The following is a 17,957-nucleotide window of genomic DNA, read 5'->3' as shown; positions in this document are numbered from 1 at the left end:
GCCAATACCACCACCTAGTGGCCAGAAATCCATAAAACTTTCAGAATTGAAGCAGGTCCACTGACCAATAGCTGAAGACAAATGGGGGAAAATACTTCTACACCTGAACAAATTTTCTGTTTGTATAGTTCAAGCATTACTGAAAAGCCACATGGGAGCTGTGTGAGAAAGCTTATGACAGTATATGAAAATGCACCTCTTTAAACAATAATGGGATGACACTGTATAATGTGATTTATTTTCCTTTGTTTATTCTTATGCGTTAAAGCCATGCTGTTCTTTAGCTGTCACACCAGAAATTCTCTCTTAAGGAGCTCTGCAAAGAGCGAGAATTTTCTTGTGCTCTATAGCAGGGCTGCACGTGCACGAAGTTGGATGCTGTCCAAGGGAAGGGTATGCTGTCAGACAATCTTCCCAAATGAGCTGGATGTGGAGAAGTGCCTTACGAAGAGTTCCAAAACTACATAGAATAATACTGAACTTTATCTATTGGCTCACTCTTGCCTTTGGAGCCCTTCCATCCACCACATGGGAGGAGGGTCTCATCAATTGACCAACTACATTCCACTGTGGCTTTCCTGGGTTGGGAATAAATGGCTGAAAAGCAAAGCTAAATGCTATACATGTCTTTAGTCATTAGATCAACCTACTTGATCATCAATAATCCTTTAAAATTAGTGCTTACGGTATATAAAATCTCTGTGACCAAGATGGAGAAACAGGAACTAGATTTACCCTCCTGTTTGAAACAATCAAAAAACAAAACAAAAGAATCCACAAGCAAACCACATGGAACGACAGTTTTCAAGACACTGGACATCAGAAAACAAAGGAGAGTGCACCCTGAGAGACAGGAAACAAACATAGTGAACCCCTCCAGCAGCCCAGCTTATTGCTTTAAGATTTCCCAGATGACAACAGGAAGCAGGAATAAATAAAGCAGAGCTCAGCAGATTTCCTGAGTTGAAGAGACAGAGCTGAGAGTCTGAGGCCAAAATGGCAGGAATTGACAGGACCAAGTCCCAGAGAGCAGAGAGGTATGCAACAACTCCAGAGATGCACAGAGAGTCACCCTGGAGTGTGGATCAGTATTGTTCAAGTGGAGGAATGATCAGCTCACCCATGTGAGGAGACCATCCAAGGCCAGGGAAAGAACCATCCAAAACGATTAGAGGAAACAGTGCCTATTCCCACAGTCAGGTTGGAAGATCTTGTGATTCACAAGGTATTGGTAGACTGCTCAGGAAGGCTTTGCCTCAGTAGTGGGGAATAACAGACCTAGACTGAGCACTGCTTCGGATTTACCTGAAAGTCAAAGTGTCAAGTCACTCAGTCGTGTCCGACTCTGTGACCCCATGGACTGCAGCCCACCAGGCTCCACTGTCCATGGAATTCTCTAGGCAAAAATACTGGAATGGGTTGCCATTTCTTCTCCAGGGGATCTTCCCGACCCAGGAGTCACACCCAGGTCTCCTGCATTGCAGGCAGATTCTCTACCATCTGAGCCACCAGGGAAGCCCAGAAAAAAGGCTTCCCTGATTGGGAATTGACCCTGGGCTGCAGCAGTGAGAGTGCCGAATCCTAACCACTAGACTACCAGGGAGCATACAAATCATAAAAGCAAGATCCTTCCAGTAACTTAACTACATACCAGAACAGAACATAAGAAGCTTTATAAATATCCAGCAGCCAGCAAGATAAAATCCACAAGGTCTGGCAACTAATCAAAGATTAGCAGGTATAAGAAGAAACAGGAAAACATCATCTCTAATGAAGAGACTCATCAATTAAAACTGACTCATAACTGACTGACATGTTAGGACATAAAAATGGTTACTAAACAGCTATGAAAACCATACATAGTTTTAACTAAAACTGCTCAATATGTTCAAAAAAGTTAGTACAGACGTGGAAGACCTAAAAAACTAAAATCCCTGATGTCTCCAAAGAAGACATACAGATGGCTAACAAACACATGAAAAGATGCTCAACATTGTTCAATATTAGAGAAATGCAAATCAAAACCACAATGAGATATCACCTCTACTGGTCAGAGTGGCCATCATCAAAAAGTCTAAAAACAGTAAATGCTGGAGAGGGTGTGGAGAAAAGAAAATGCTCTTGCACTGTTGGTGAGAATGTAAACTGATACAGCCATTATGGAAGATGGTATTGAGATTCCTTAAAAACTAGGAAAAAAAATACCATATGACCCATCAATCCCACTTCTAGGCATATACCGTGAGGAAACCAAAATTGAAAAAGATACATGTATCCCATTGTTCACTGTAGCACTATTTACAATAGCTAGAACATGGAAGGAACCTAGATGTCCATCAACAGATGAACAGGTAAGTTGTGGTACATATACACAATGGAATATTACTTAGCCAAAAAAAGTGAATCAGTTCTAATGAGGTGGATGAACCTAGAACCTATTACACAGAATGAAGTCAGTCTGAAAGAGAAAGACAAATATCATATTCTAAGACATATATACGGAATCTAGCAACATGGTATGGAAGAACTTATTTACAGGCAGCAAAGGAGAAACGGACATAGAGAACAGACTTATGGACATGGGGAGAGCGGAGGAGAGGGTGAGACGTGTGGCAAGAGTAACGTGGAAACTTACATTACCATATGTAAAATGGAGAGCCAATGGGAATTCGCTATATGGCTCAGGAAATTCAAACAGGGTTCTGTATCAACCTAGAGGTGTAGAATGGGGAGGGAGATGGGAGGGAGGTTCAAAAGGGGGGGGATATATGTATACCTATGGCTTATTCATGTTGAGGTTTGACAGAAAACAACAAAATTCTGCAAAGCAATTATCCTTCAAGTAAAAAATAAATTAAAAAAAATTAAATTAATGATTTGAAAAAAAAAAAAAGGCCCAAATCAACCACTTATGAAACCTATAATGTATGGGGTGAAAAATGCACTGAACAGGAACAACAACAAATCAGGCATTGCAGAAGAAAAGGTCAGTAAGCAAAAAAACAAAAAAGACACAGTAAAAGAAACTATCCAAAAGAAACACACTGGGGGAAAAGAAGATTTAAAAAAAAAAAAAAAAAAAGAACATGAGTGAGCTATGGGAATATCATCATGTGGCCAAATATACACAGGTAACTGAAGTCTCCAAAGGAGAGAGGTAACATAAAAAATATGTAATGAAAAATGACTGAAAAACCTAGTGAAAACTGAAATGTACTAGAAAAGAAATTCAATGAACTCCAGACACAAGAAGCATTAAAAAGCTGTGCCAAGGCACATATTAATCAAGTTGCTCGAAGTTAGTGATAAATAGAAAATTTTAGATCACTCAAAGAAAAAAGTACCACATAATAAAGCATGCTTGGAATAAATAACCAGAAGACTTTTCAGGATACTACGCCAGTGTTAAACAATTATTCAACTTCTTCACCAGAATGAACACGGAGAAGCAAAGCTCCTTACCTTAAAGAAAGAATGGATAGCTGCTGTGGCTTCACTGCGAACCCTCAGTACAGAACCCAGAACATTAGTCCTACACCTGAGGTGAGGATATTGTCTCAGATATTCCAGAGGATGCCTCTCTTTATATTTAACAGGGAAAGCCTGAAACAACAGGAAAAACAAGTGAGAAGCTAACAAAGATACTGCTTTATAAAATCAGTTTACAGGGCATTTGTTAAATAGCAGTCTTTTAGTATAAAACCAAGAATACACAGAAGAACTATACAAAAAAGATCTTCACGACCCAGATAATCACAATGGTGTGATCACTCACCTAGAGCCAGACATCCTGGAATGTGAAGTCAAGTGGGCCTTAGAAAGCAGCACTACAAACAAAGCTAGTGGAGGTGACAGAATTCCAGTTGAGCTATTTCAAATCCTGAAAGATGATGCTGTGAAAGTGCTGTCCTCAATATGCCAGTAAATTTGGAAAACTCAGCAGTGGCCACAGGACTAGAAAAGGTCAGTTTTTATTCCAATCCCAAAGAAAGGCAATGCCAAAGAATGCTCAAACTACCACACAATTGCACTCATCTCACACGCTAGTAAAGTATTGCTCAACATTCTCCAAGCCAGGCTTCAGCAATACCTGAACCGTGATCTTCCACATGTTTAAGCTGGTTTTAGAAAAGGAAGAGGAACCAGAGATCAAATTGCCAACATCCGCTGGATCATGGAAAAAGGAAGAGTTCCAGAAAAACATCTATTTCTGCATTATTGACTATGCCAAAGCCTTTGACTGTGTGGATCACAATAAACTGTGGAAGATTCTTCAAGAGATGGGCATAGCAGACCACCTGACTTGCCTCTTGAGAAACCTATATGCAGGTCAGGAAGCAACACTTAGAAATGGACATGGAACAACAGACTGGTTCCAAATAAGAAAAGGAGGATGTCAGGCTGTATATTGTCACCCTGCTTATTTAACTTCTATGCAGAGTACATCATGAGAAATGCTGGGCTGGAAGAAGCACAAGCTGGAATCAAGATTGCTGGGAGAAATATCAATAACCTCAGATATGCAGATGACATCACCCTTATGGCAGAAAGTGAAGAGGAACTCAAAAGCCTTGATGAAAGTGAAAGAGGAGAGTGCAAAAGTTGGCTTAAAGCTCAACATTCAGAAAACGAAGATCATGGCATTTGGTCCCATCACTTCATGGGAAATAGACGGGGAAACAGTGGCAACAGGGTCAGACTTTGGGGCTCCAAAATCACTGCAGATGGTGACTGCAGCCATGAAAATAAAAGATGCTTACTCTTTGGAAGGAAAGTTATCACCAACCTAGAGAGCATATTCAAAAGCAGAGACATTACTTTGCCAACAAAGGTCCATGTAGTCAAGGCTTTGGTTTTTCCAGTTGGTCATGTATGGATGTGAGAGTTGGACTGTGAAGAAGGCTGAGCGCTGAAGAATTGATGTTTTGAACTGTGGTGTTGGAGAGACTCTTGAGAGTCCCTTGGACTGCAAGGAGATCCAACCAGTCCATTCTGAAGGAGATCAGCTCTGGGATTTCTTTGGAAGGAATGATGCTAAAGCTGAAACTCCAGTACTTTGGCCACCTCATGTGAAGAGTTGACTCATTAGAAAAGACTCTGATGCTGGGAGGGATTGGGGGCAGGAGGAGAAGGGGACGACAGAGGATGAGATGGCTGGATGGCATCACTGACTCGATGGACGTGAGTCTGAGTGAACTCTGGGAGTTGGTGATGGACAGGGAGGCCTGGCGTGCTGCGATACATGGGTTCGCAAAGAGTCAGATACAACTGAGTGACTGAACTGAACTGAAGATGCTTTCCTTCTCGTTTTTTTAACATAACTGAATATGGTGCACATGAACACATTAGTACAAGGGAGTGAAATCAGAGATATGGGTTTGAATCCAGCTCGACTTCGTACTAGCTTTCGGATTTTGGACAAAATTACTTATTATCAGATAGCTAATATGTTACTTACCAAACTTCTATCCATTAGCTATCAATCACTATTTACAAACAGAGATTAGGATATAATCTCGCAAAACACTCCTGGAGAAGGAAATAGCAACCCACTTGAGTCTTCTAGCCTGGAAAATTCCACAGACAGAGGAGGCTGGCAGGCTACAGTCCACAGGGTTGTGAAGAGTTGGCCACGACTGAGCAAATGCAAAACACTCCACTGTTGGGCACACAGTTTAGAATATTGTAGATATTAAAGATTACGTTTTCTACAGCGGTATACACACAGCTGGTACTCAATTTTAAAATCACCATAGCATCTTGAAAGTCCACAAAAACTCATGATCTATTAGCACTACTTATCACCATTTATCAACATGTGCTGCTGTTTCAGAACACAGGGGAGGGCCAACAGCTTTCTGTCATCTAGGGAAGTATATATTCATAAAAATTTTAAAGGAAATTTTGACCCTACCTAGAAAAACTTTCCTAAAAACTATATGACCAAAAACAGCTTCAATAAGAAAGCTAACAGAGAAGTGAAGTAAAAGAGCTACTGTTGCTCAGTTGCTCAGTCGTGCCCAACTCTTTGCAACCCCATGGACTGCAGCATGCCAGGCTTCCCTGTCCTTCACTATCTCCCAGAGTTTGCTCAAAATCATGTCCATTATCAGTGATGCCATCCAACCATCTCATCCTCTGTCACCCCCTTTTCCTTCCCTCTATCTTCCCCAGCATCAGGGTCTTTTCCAATGAGTCAGCTCTTCACATCAGGTGGCCAAAGTATTGGAGTTTCAGCATCAGTCCTTTCAATGAATATTCAGGATTGATTTCTTTTAGGATTGACTGGTTTGATCTCCTTGCTGTCCAAGGGACTCTCAAGAGTCTTCGCCCACCATAGTTCAAAAGCATCAGTTCTTCGGCACTCAGTCTTCTTTATGGTCCAACTCTCACATCCCTACATGACTACTGGAAAAACCATAGTTTTTCCTTGCACCTTTGTCAGCAAAGTGATACCTCTGCTTTTTAATACACTGTCTAGGTTTGTCATAGCTTTCCTTCCAAAGAGCAAGTGTCTTTTAATTTCATGGCTGCAGTCACCATCTGTAGTGATTTTGCAGCCCAAGAAAATAAAGCCTCTCACTGTTTCCATTGTTTCCCCATCTATTTGGCATGGAGTGATGGGACTGGATACTTTGGTCTTCATTTTTTGAAAGCTGAGTTTTAAGCCAGCTTTTTCACTCTCTTCTTTCACCTTCATTCAAGAGGCTCCTTAGTTGTTCTTTGCTTTCTGCCGTAAGGGTGGTGTCATCTGCCTATCTGAGGTTATTGATATTTCTCCCAGCAGTCTTGATTCCAGTAAGTGATTGATCCAGCCTGGTATTTCACATGATGTACTCTGCATATAATTTAAATAAGCAGGGAGACAATATTCAGCCTTGATGTATTCCTTTCCCAATTTGGAACCAGTCTGTTGTTTCATAGCAGTTCTAAGTGTTGCTTCTTGACCTGCATACACCTTTCAGGAGGCACAAAAGGTGGTCTGGGATTCCCATCTCTTGAAGAATTTTCCAGTCTGTTGTGATCCACACAGTCAAAGTGCAGTCAATGAAGCAGATGCTTTCTGGAATTTTCTTGCTTTTTCTATGATCCAACGGATGTTGCCAATTTGATCTCTGGTTCCTCTGCCTTTTCTAAATCTAGGTTGTACATCTGGAAGTCCCCAGTTCACATACTATTTAAGCCTCGTTTGAAGGATTTTGAATAGTTCCTTGCTAGCATGTGAAATGAGTGCAAATGGTGGGGTAGTTTGAACATTTTTTGATATTGCCCTTCATTGGGATTGAATGAAAACTGACCTTTTCCAGTCCTGTGCCCACTGCTGGGTTTTCCGAATTTGCTGCCAGACTGAGTATAGCACTTTAACAGCATCATCTTTTAGGATGTGAAAATCTCAGCTGGAATTCCATCACCTCCACTAGCTCTGCTTATAGTAATGATTCCTAAGGCCCAATTGACTTCACACTCCAGTAATGGTAGCCTATTTTAGAGTTATCTATTCCTTTTAGGCCTGTGCACACACTAAATTGTGACGTATAGAAATAGGTCCCATACCTACGAAAGTGACAATATGGTCAAATTAACAAGAATCTGGGGACTGCTAGCAGGCTCAGAGTTCCCTAATGTGTGAATACTTACAAATGACACTGAAATGAGGGGGAAGAATAGGGGAAGGCATCAATACTCACCAAGGGAAAATAATTTACGAAAAGTAAAACACAGGGCAAATTTTTAATAATGAAACCTCTCTAAAAAGCAAAAATAGTAATGGTTACCATTTTCATTCTTCTGAGTTTCAAATTATTTTCACAGTCTATTTTTCAGACACCTTCATATCTGATTCTTAATTTTAATGTCAATTAGAACTTCTTAGAATATTGTTCAAAGACATTTTTTTAATTGCCTATTTTCTTTCTTGTTTTTATTTCTTCCAGTTATCCAAAAGAACTAAAAATGAGCTAAAATAATGCTATTTCCCTGTATTTCCTCACTTTTTGTTCATTAAATATTTGAAGATGAGTACAGATAAACCACAGGGGAGTCAAATGGCTAGGACATAAACTTCAGCTATGCCACAACATGACCTAATGCAAGTTATTGTGCCTGGTTGGGCTTCATTTCCTCCAATTAGAAAATGGATTAATGATAATCTATGAAATTATCCCCTCTGACCTCTTTGTGGCTGTTCAGTTGTTAAGTCATGTCCAACTCTTTGTGACCCCATGAACTGTAGCAGCCAGGCTTCCCTGTCTATCACAATCTCCCAGAGTTTGCTCAAACTCATGTCCATTGAGTCGGTGATGCCATCCAACCATCTCATCCTCTGTTGCCCCCTGCTCCTCCTGCCTTCAATCTTTCCCAGCATCAGAGTCTTTTCCAATGAGTCTGCTCTTTGCATCAGGTGGCCAAAATGTTAGAGCTTTACCATCAGTCGTTCCAATGAATATTTGGGGTTGATTTCCTTTGGGATTAACTGGTTTCATTTCCTTACTGTCCAAGGGATTCTCAAGAGTTTATAACCTCTTTATCAATCTATAAATAAAAAGCTACCACCACTCCAGTATTCTTTTTTTTTTTTAACACTACAGTATTCTTGCCTGGAAAATCCAATGGACAGAGCAGTCTGGCGGGCTACAGTTCATGGAGTCACAAAGAATCAGATGTGACTGAGCTCACACACACACTAACAGGAGAGTGTTCCAAAAACAAGAATAAACATGTCTTAATGTAGCATTTATCTTTGTTCCGCCCAAACATGACCACACTCTAGCACTGTCCAATAGTATTCCCCGTGATAAATAGAAATGTTCTGTATCTGTGCAATGCAGGACAGAAGCCACTAGGTGCATGTGACTACTGAGCACTTGAAATGTGGCTAACGCCACTAAGGAAGGCAATTTTTTATTTAATTTTGAATCATTTGATATTAAATAGCCACAGGTAACTAGTGGCTACTGCGCTGGATGATACAGTTCTAGATAATGGAAAAGTCATTTCAAGGCACAGCATTCCTAAGAACTGTTTGCCCTGGTATGTCTTTGTCATTGTAGCTGACTAGGCATGCTTGAAAAAGCGGCAAATTTCAACAGTGAAAGGCACCACAGAGATGCATGGAGTAGTATCACTTAGCTCCTACTCCTAAGACTCAACCATTTACATGAGTACTTTCTGCTACTCTTTCTACATTCCTCAGTCTATAGTCCGTGTCAATTATCTAGGAAGTCATGATCGAAATGATCCAAGTGCCATCTTCCTAATGTTACACATAAAACACTGCTAGTTTTAAATTAAGCCATTTTAAAAAACAGCCTCCGTAGAAGTGTTATAAAACATACCTTGGCATCACAATTGCCAACAACTTCAATTTTTTCTGCCTTCAGTTCCACATTTTGCTTTTTGGATGGGCTTTTTACCAATTGTCCCTGAACTTCCACGGAACTCCCAAAAGCCAGTTCTCTACAGTAATGAAAAACCAACATAAACAAGATCTTACAAGTAGCCCTCATATTAATACAAATCTTGCTATCAAAACACTGAAGTATTTAATGATAGAAGTTTACCCTTAATTGGGTTAAGAACTACATGTAGTTAAGAAAGAAGCAAAGGATAGGTAGGGGATATTGTCACATAAAAATGTTAAAGAAAACAATCTTGATTCTATGCATTTGGACTTGAGCATCAATGCTATGAAAAGCAGATCTGCTTAGAAAGCTCACTGAGGGGCAATATGAACACCTGGATGATAGAAATGAGGAACAGAGGAGATGAAAAAACAAACAAAAAACACTCAAAGTATTCTTAAAACAAAAACCTCACCTACTGTCAAAGCTTGAATCTGCTACAACCTGAAGGCTTTCCAAAGATGACCCATCATTTACGTGCAGGAACAGGACTTCCTTCTGGGAGCGGACTGAACGAATCCATCCCTGATGAGAAATATTTCTAAACTTGAGTTTAAAACACAAACATTTAATATTTTCATTACATATACACACAGAAGACTAAGCGAAAAATGAAAAAAAATCCTCATAACCCTGGCTGAACAAATCAATTGCTTTTATAATAGCTCATCCACATGCATATATAATTTTATATGGTCCTTATCATAGTGAAATATAGCTTTGGCATTCCACTGTTGTTTCATTAATAAAGCTCAACATTTTGAATAGATGCCCCAAATCCCATTCGGTTCATGAGCCTAATTCACATAACCAATCCCCTAATATTCCAGGTTTTCTCCCAGCCCCTAACCCCTCCCCTACACAACAGGGCACATATCTTGGTTCCTTTCTCCTTTTGTATCAAATTCCCAGAGAAATTATGTACAGACTAGAAAGGTCTTCATGGGATTTTTTTTTTTTCCAAAGTATCACACAAAAAGAGTTCTCAAGAAACTTAGTATGAACACATACTAAGTAAAACATAAACTTTCAGAGACACTCTGAATTTAAGTGATAGGTATGTATGAGGGCTTCCCTGGTGGCTTAGTGGTAAAGAATCCATCTGCCAATGCAGGAGATGTGGGTTCGATCTCTGGGTGGAGAAGATCTCCTGGAGAAGGAAATGGCAATCCACTCCAGTATTCCTGCCTGGAGAATCCCATGGACAGAGGAGCTTGGTGGGCTACCGTCCATGGGGTCACAAGAGTCAGACACAACTTAGACACTAAACAACAAGAATGTATGAGTACAAATGGAGATGTCTTCAAGTAGACCAGTAACAGTAAAAACAGCTCTCTGAGAGATGACAACCAACTTACATTTAACTAGCCTAGAAGTTGAGAATATTCTAGCAGTCTTTCAACAATTATGAAACAACTGATAGTGTCTGATTAACCATTTAAACACTGGGAAACTATGACTGGCTATTAAACTTGGGGAAAGTGGTATGCTCCTACTTAGAAATTGTATACACCCTGGCTTTCTTTGTATCCTCAGCATACCCTGTAGACATTGTTATTCAAGCCCTTTTATTACTTATTTGCATGTCCATCTTTTGGGGGTTTAGCAACCACGTTTGTAGTTTGCCTTGAAGGCTATTGTCAGGGACACAGTAGAAATCCCACAAGTATTTTTCAGTGGAAGAATATTATCATGTACTGAACACCTACTATGTGACAGGCATTTTACTACCTTCTTCATATACTGTCTCAATCTACTCCTCACAACAGCTCTATGGATTTTTATTAGTCACATCTTACAAGTGAAGAATTGAGGCTCAGAGAAGTTAAATAACTTGCATAAGGTCACACTGCCAGTAAAGGATAAAGACTGAATTTGAACTCAAGTCTACCAGGAAGCCCTTGATCTTTCTCCAGGGCTATACTGAAAAAAGGTAAATTACTTCAGTCTCATGCACAAGGCCCTTCATAACTTGGAGCAAGGCCAATTAACAGTAATTTCCAAAGCACCACAGTCTTGCTTTTTACTTGTTAGTAAATGTTAACATTTATGCAACACTGTTTAATGTGCTTCTGTTCTACTTCACTCTGTGAAATAAGGACTACCATCATCTCTATTCTTATAAGAGGAAATTGAGGTTAAGAGCACATAGCAACATGCCCATCACTAACAAGCTACCAAGTGGAGAGATTTAAATGCAGGCAGCTTGACCACAGCTCTGTCAAACTGCTATATTCCATTTTGCTCTTTAAAAATATTTATCTACTTAATCCTCACAAGAACTTAAAAGAAAGTGAATATTATGTTCAGTTCAGTTGCTCAGTCATGTCCAACTCTTTGCAACCCCATGAACCGCAGCACGCCAGGCCTCCCTGTCCATCACCAACTCCTGGAGTCCACCCAAACCCATGTCCATTGTGTCACTGGTGCCATCCAACTCTCGCATCCTCTGTCGTCCCCTTCTTCTCCTGCCCTCAATCTTTCCCAGCATCGGGGTCTTTTCAAATGAGTCAGCTCTCCGCACCAGGTGGGCAAAGTAGGGCAAAGTATTGGAGCTTCCGCCTCAACATCAGTCCCTCCACTGAACACCCAGGACTGATCTCCTTTAGGATGGACTGGTTGGATCTCCTTGCAGTCCAAGGGACTCTCAAGAGTCTTCTCCAACACCACAGTTCAAAAGCATCAATTCTTTGGCACTAAGCTTTCTTCACAGTCCAACTCTCACATCCACACGACTACTAGAAAAACCATAGCCTCGACTAGACAGATATTTGTTGGCAAAGTAACGTCTCTGCTTCTTAATATGTTGTCTAGGTTGGTCATAACTTTCCTTCCAAGGAGTAACTGTCTTTTAATTTTATGGCTGCAATCACCATCCGCAGTGATTTTGGAGCCCAGAAAAATAAAGTCAGCCACTGTTTCCCCATCTATTTGCCGTGAAGTGATGGGACTGGATGTGATGATATTAGTTTTCTGAATGTTGAGTTTTAAGCCAACTTTTTCACTCTCCTTTCACTTTCATCAGGCTTTTTAGTTCCTCTTCACTTTCTGCCATAAGGGTGGTGTCATCTGCATGTCTGAGGTTATTGACATTTCTCCCGGCAATCTTGATTCCAGCTTGTGCTTCCTAAAGCCCAGCGTTTCTCATGATGTACTCTGCATGTAAGTTAAATAAGCAGGGTGGCGATATACATTATCATGTTAGGGATGAAGAAATCTATTCAGAGAAATTAGGATAACCTTATTAAACACTCAAAGTTACCAAGTAGTGGAGCTGGAATTCAAATACAGTTCTTAGTTCAAAGGTCACATTTTTAATCAATAAATTCTTTTGAAATGCTCTTTCCACCCCATTCCCCCTTCCTCTCCCCAGGAACACATCCTTCAGGATTCAGCTGAAATGTCACCTCATGCAAGAAGTCTTCTTTGACCGCCTCACACTCTTAAAAACTTCCCTCTGTCTTCCCAAAGTTTTCTACAGAAATACAGCTAATACTTATCATATTGTTATAATTTCTTGTCTTAGCCATCAGACCAGGGCTGTATACAATACAAAGTGAGCCACATATGTAATTTTACATGTTTTACTGGTTACGTGAAAAGTAAAAAGAAATGACTAAAATTAATTTCAACAGTATATTTCATTGAATCCAAAATATATATCAACACGTAATCAATATAAAAAATACTGAGCTACTCTGCATTTTTTTTTGCTCTTCAAAATTGGTGTGTATTTTACAACTACATTACCACTCAATTCAGATGCTTCTAAATTAGACTGTTTTTGCTGTTATGTAGTCACTAAGTTGTGCCGGACTCTTCGCGACCACAAGGACTGTAGCCAGTCAGGCTCCTCTGCCCATGGGATTTCCCTGACAAGAATACTGGTGTGGGCTGCCATCTCCTTCTCAACGGGATCTTCCCCCATCCACAGATCCAATCCTCCTCTCCTGCCTTAACACTAAGCCACCTGGGAAGCCCCCAAATTAGACTGTACAGCACTAAAACTGAAGCCTGCTAACCTAGGGAGTAGGTTCTGTTCTTCCTCCTCTGTAGACTACCACACAGAAGGTATCATTAATGTATGCTGAATTAACAGCTGAATGCAAGAAAATGTTTTGATTTGTATTAAAGAAACCCATGAAAACCAAAGAAACACAAAGAGAGGGAAACTGGTCACACAACTAGAAATCACGGATATGTGAGGACAACACAAATAACTGTATGAGTGTTACAGCAACCTAATAAGTCAAACCATCTTGCTTGCTTGGTCTGCTCCTTTAAGCAGGAATCTTCTGTGTGAAGCTCCTGCAAATATTATTAACAAGAGAAATGTTAGCAGCTAACATTTACTGAGATGGACCACTGTCCTAACTATTTTATAACTAATCTTTAGGACTATGAACTAAGGACTATTATTATCTCCATTCTTATAAGAGGAAATTGAGGTTTAGAGAACATAAGCGATATACCAACCATTAACAAGCGACTAAGTGGCAGAGATCTAAGCCTAGGCAGTTTGACACCAGAGCTCTTTCAAACTGCTACGCTCCGCTTGTTTTCCTAATTTACTGCATGTATGTGTGTGTGTATATGTGTGTGTGTGTGTGTGTCTGTCTGTCTGTCCCCACGGACTGCAGCCCGCCAGGCTCCTCTGTCCATGGAATTCTCCAAGCATGTACACTCCTTACACTCCATTTGTTCCAATTCGGTGTGTGTGTGTGTGTGGAGGGGCAGGGCGATGGACTGCAGCCCACCAGGCTCCTCTGTCCATGGGCTTCTCCTACACTGCATTTGTTTTCCTAACTCAGTGTGTGTGTGTCCTAATTCAGTGTGGGTGGGGGTCCCAGTGGACTGCAGCCCACCAGGCTCCTCTGTCCATGGGTTTCTCCAGGCATGAACACTGGGGTGGGTTGCCACTGCCTTCTCCACCTAATTTACTAAACACAGTTACATGCGAAGCCCTGAGGTAGTTAAAAGTTGAATAAACGGTATGTTTGGTTGACCAAACGTTTACTGCCAACCATGTGTGAATGCCAAGACGGGTAACAGACAGTTCCTGCACTCAAGGAGCGTTGTCACTGTGAACACACGGCATGAGGGACAAATGAAAAGAGGTTCGTTCATTTTTCTCTATGATTAACAGCACCCTGCGTCATGAAAGCAAACTTACAGCACTTTTCAGGCACTGAAACAGTTTTCCGAAAAGTAACGGTAACCAAGGAAAGGAGAAAAACGTGGACACACGCTCGCCTGTATTTTCTAACTTTCCCCGCCGGTCGTTCTGTCCACCGACAAGCTGAGAAGTGGGTGAGCAGGCCAAGCTTAGAGGCGGATACGCCACATCCATCAACGAAGACAAACCCGCCCCCTGCCGACACACTGACCTGGACCTTAACGCGCTCCCCGTTCGCGTTCTGGACCCCCAGAGCGCCCCGCACGCTCACTCTGGCTGCAGGTCTGTGCCTCGGGCAGGGAGCTGAGGAGCAGGAGCGCAGGGCTCGGAGCAGGCACCGCGCCCCGAACATCGCGCGGCCGCCCCAGGCCCTCCTCGGGACCAGCCCTGAGGCCAGCGCGAGCGGGCTCTGCCGGCGGGGACCCTCTCTCCTCCGCTCTTCCGGGCCGCAGCCCTACACTCCAGCGCTCCAGAGGCCCCCGCGGGCTTCCTTCCCCTTCACGGGCCTCCGTTCGGTCTCCACAGGACCTCTGCTTCCCGAAAGGGCGGAACGGAGACCGCTCATTCAGCGGCGAATGGAGATGAGAAAGCGCTCCCTGTGGGCGCCGGGAACACCTTACAGACTCACTCAGCTTCTAAACTCACGCCCCGAGCGCGGGCTGAAACACGTGCCGCGGTCGCCCGAACGTCACCACGCAAACGTTCACGTCACCACGCTACGAGGAGGTTCCGAGGGAGCATGCGTGCTTACGACTCCGTTTAAAGAGGCGCTGGGGCGGAGGAAGGGGCGGGGTCAGGAGCTGAGGTGGGCGGAGCTAAGACCCAAGGGTTGTAGAGATTAGCAAGGAACTAAGTAACCTACCGGAGAAGGCAATGGCACCCCACTCCAGTTCTCTTGCCGGGAAAATCCTATGGGCGGAGGAGCTCGGTAGGCTGCAGTCCATGGGGTCGTTAAGAGTCAGACACGACTGAGCGTCTTCACTTTCACTTTTCACTTTCATGCATTGGAGAAGGAAATGGCAACCCACTCCAGTGTTCTTGCCTGGAGAATCCCAGGGACGGGGGAGCCTGGTGGGCTGCCGTCTCTGGGGTCGCACAGAGTAGGACACGACTGAAGCACCTTAGCAGCAGCAGCAGCAGCAGCAGGTAACCTACCTAGGCTGACGTCTGACAGTCTTCGTTTCTAAAGCTTCCAGGTGAGGAGCTTCCCTGGTGGTCTAGCGGTTAAGACTCCGTGCGCCCAAGCCAGGAGGCTCAGGTTCATCCCTGCTCAGGAAATTAGATCCCGCATGCAGCAACTAACGATGCTGCACAGTCGCCAGCGGCAACTAAGACCCAGCGCAGCTAAATCCATAAATTAAGTAATTTAAAAAAAAAAAAAAGACGTCTTACTCAAACTAAGTGAAACACTGATTTTATTTTTTTTTTTTTAATAAAGCTTCCAGCTGATGCTTAGGAACACAAAGTGAAAGAGAAGGAGTGACTGATGGAGAAAGAAAGCGACCAGAATACTTGAAATGTTGAGAGGATTAGCGTGACGATATCGTAGCTGAGTGCGGAAGAATTGATGCTTTTGAACTGTGGTGTTGGAGAAGACTCTTGAGGGTCCCTTGGATGGCAGGGAGATCCAACCAGTCCATTCGAAAGGAGATCAGCCCTGGGATTTCTTTGGAAGGAATGATGCTAAAGCTGAAAGAAACTCCAGTACTTTGGCCACCTCATGCGAAGAGTTGACTCATTTGAAAAGACTCTGATGCTGGGAGCAATTGGGGGCAGGAGGAGAAGGGGACGACAGAGGATGAGATGGCTGGATGGCATCACTGACTCGATGGACGTGAGTTTGAGTGAACTCTGGGAGTTGGTGATGGACAGGGAGGCCTGGCATGCTGCAATTCATGAGGTCTCAAAGAGTTGGACACGGCTGAGCGACTGAACTGAACCGATAAGCAAGGTGAAAAGACAGTCTTCAGAATGGGAGAAAATAATAGCAAACGAAGCAACTGACAAAGAATTAGTCTCAAAAATATGCAAGCAGCTCAATACCAGAAAAATAAATGACTGAATCAAAAAATGGGCCAAAGAACTAAACAGACATTTCTCCAAAGACGACATACAGATGGCTAACAAACACATGAAAAGATGTTTGTTGACATTTTGATGATAGCCATTCTGACATGTGTGAGCTGATATCTCACTGCTGTTCTTATTTGCATTTCTCTAATAGTGATGCTGAGCATCTTTTTATGTGCCTGTTAGCCATTTCTATGTCTTATTTCAAAAAGTCTATTCAGGTCTTCTGCCCATTTCTTACCGAATTTTTTTATATTGAGTAGTATGAACTGTTGATATATTTTGGATATTAATCCGTTGTTGGTCATATTATTTGCAAATATTTTCTCCTAGTCCATAGCGTGTCTTTTCATTTTGTCGATGGTTTCCTCATTAAGCTTTTAATTATACCTCACTTATTTTTTGACTTTCTTTCTCTTCCTTAGGAGACAGATCCAAAAAAATATGGTATTTGGATTATGTTTGGATTATGCTGGTTTATGTCAGTGTTCCACCTATGTTCTCTTCTAGGAGAACTCTTTCCAGTTTCAGGTCTTATATTTAGGTCTTTAATCCATTTTTATTTTATTTTGTATATGGTGTAAGGTATGTTCAAATCTCATTGTTTTACAGTAGGTGTCCAGTTTTCCTAGCACCGCTTATTTCCAATGAAAGAAATAATGTCCAAAGAAGACATCCAAATGGCCACCAGGTACAATATCACTAATCATCAGGGAAATGCAAATCAAAACCACAGTGAGATATCATCTCATACCTGTTATTATGGCTATTATCAAAGAATAAGAATTAACAAGTGCTGGTAAGAATGTGGAGAAAAGGAAACCCTTGTGTACTGTTGGTGGGAATGTAAATTGTTGTATCTACTATGTAGAACAGCATAAAGATTTCTTGAAAATTATAAATAGAACTAGTGTATGATTTAGCAATTCTACTTCTGGATGCTTATCTGCAGGTAACAAAGACATTAACTTGAAAAGATATCTGAATTCCCGTGTTTACTGAAGCATTATTTATAACAGTCAAGACACGGGAGTAACCTAAGCGATCATCAAGAGATGAATAAAGAAAGTGTGGCACACACACACACAGACACATTTACACATACATATGTATACACATACAATGGAATATTATTCAGTCATAAGAAAGGAAACCCTGCCATTTGTGACAACACACATCGACTTTGAAGGGATTATGTTAAGTGAAGTAAGTCATACAGGGGAAGACAAATACCATATGATCTCACTTATATGTAGAACCAAAATATAGACATAATTTTTGATTCCAAATATAAGTGTGTATATATATAC

The 17,957-nt window shown here is 41.7% G+C and overlaps 1 protein-coding gene across 3 annotated transcripts in view; it reads right to left on the bottom strand.

Moving 5' to 3' along the window:
- Positions 1–15,134, bottom strand: part of NARS2 (asparaginyl-tRNA synthetase 2, mitochondrial) — a 132,283-nt gene extending 117,149 nt beyond the window's left edge. For all 3 annotated transcript variants that reach the window (XM_052662004.1, XM_052662005.1, XM_052662006.1), the window contains exons 1-4: positions 14,789–15,134; positions 9,817–9,926; positions 9,336–9,456; positions 3,463–3,603 (exon numbers count right to left, since the gene is read on the bottom strand). In XM_052662004.1, coding sequence (XP_052517964.1) covers positions 3,463–3,603; positions 9,336–9,456; positions 9,817–9,926; positions 14,789–14,929 — 513 coding nt within the window. In that variant the 5' untranslated portion in view covers positions 14,930–15,134. The remainder of the gene's footprint in view (positions 1–3,462; positions 3,604–9,335; positions 9,457–9,816; positions 9,927–14,788) is intronic.
- Positions 15,135–17,957: the final 2,823 nt, after the last annotated feature.

The sequence above is a fragment of the Budorcas taxicolor genome, chromosome 25, assembly GCF_023091745.1.
Source record: "Budorcas taxicolor isolate Tak-1 chromosome 25, Takin1.1, whole genome shotgun sequence".
Classification (NCBI taxonomy): domain Eukaryota; kingdom Metazoa; phylum Chordata; class Mammalia; order Artiodactyla; family Bovidae; genus Budorcas; species Budorcas taxicolor.
This window is presented reverse-complemented; position numbering and strand designations above follow the sequence as displayed.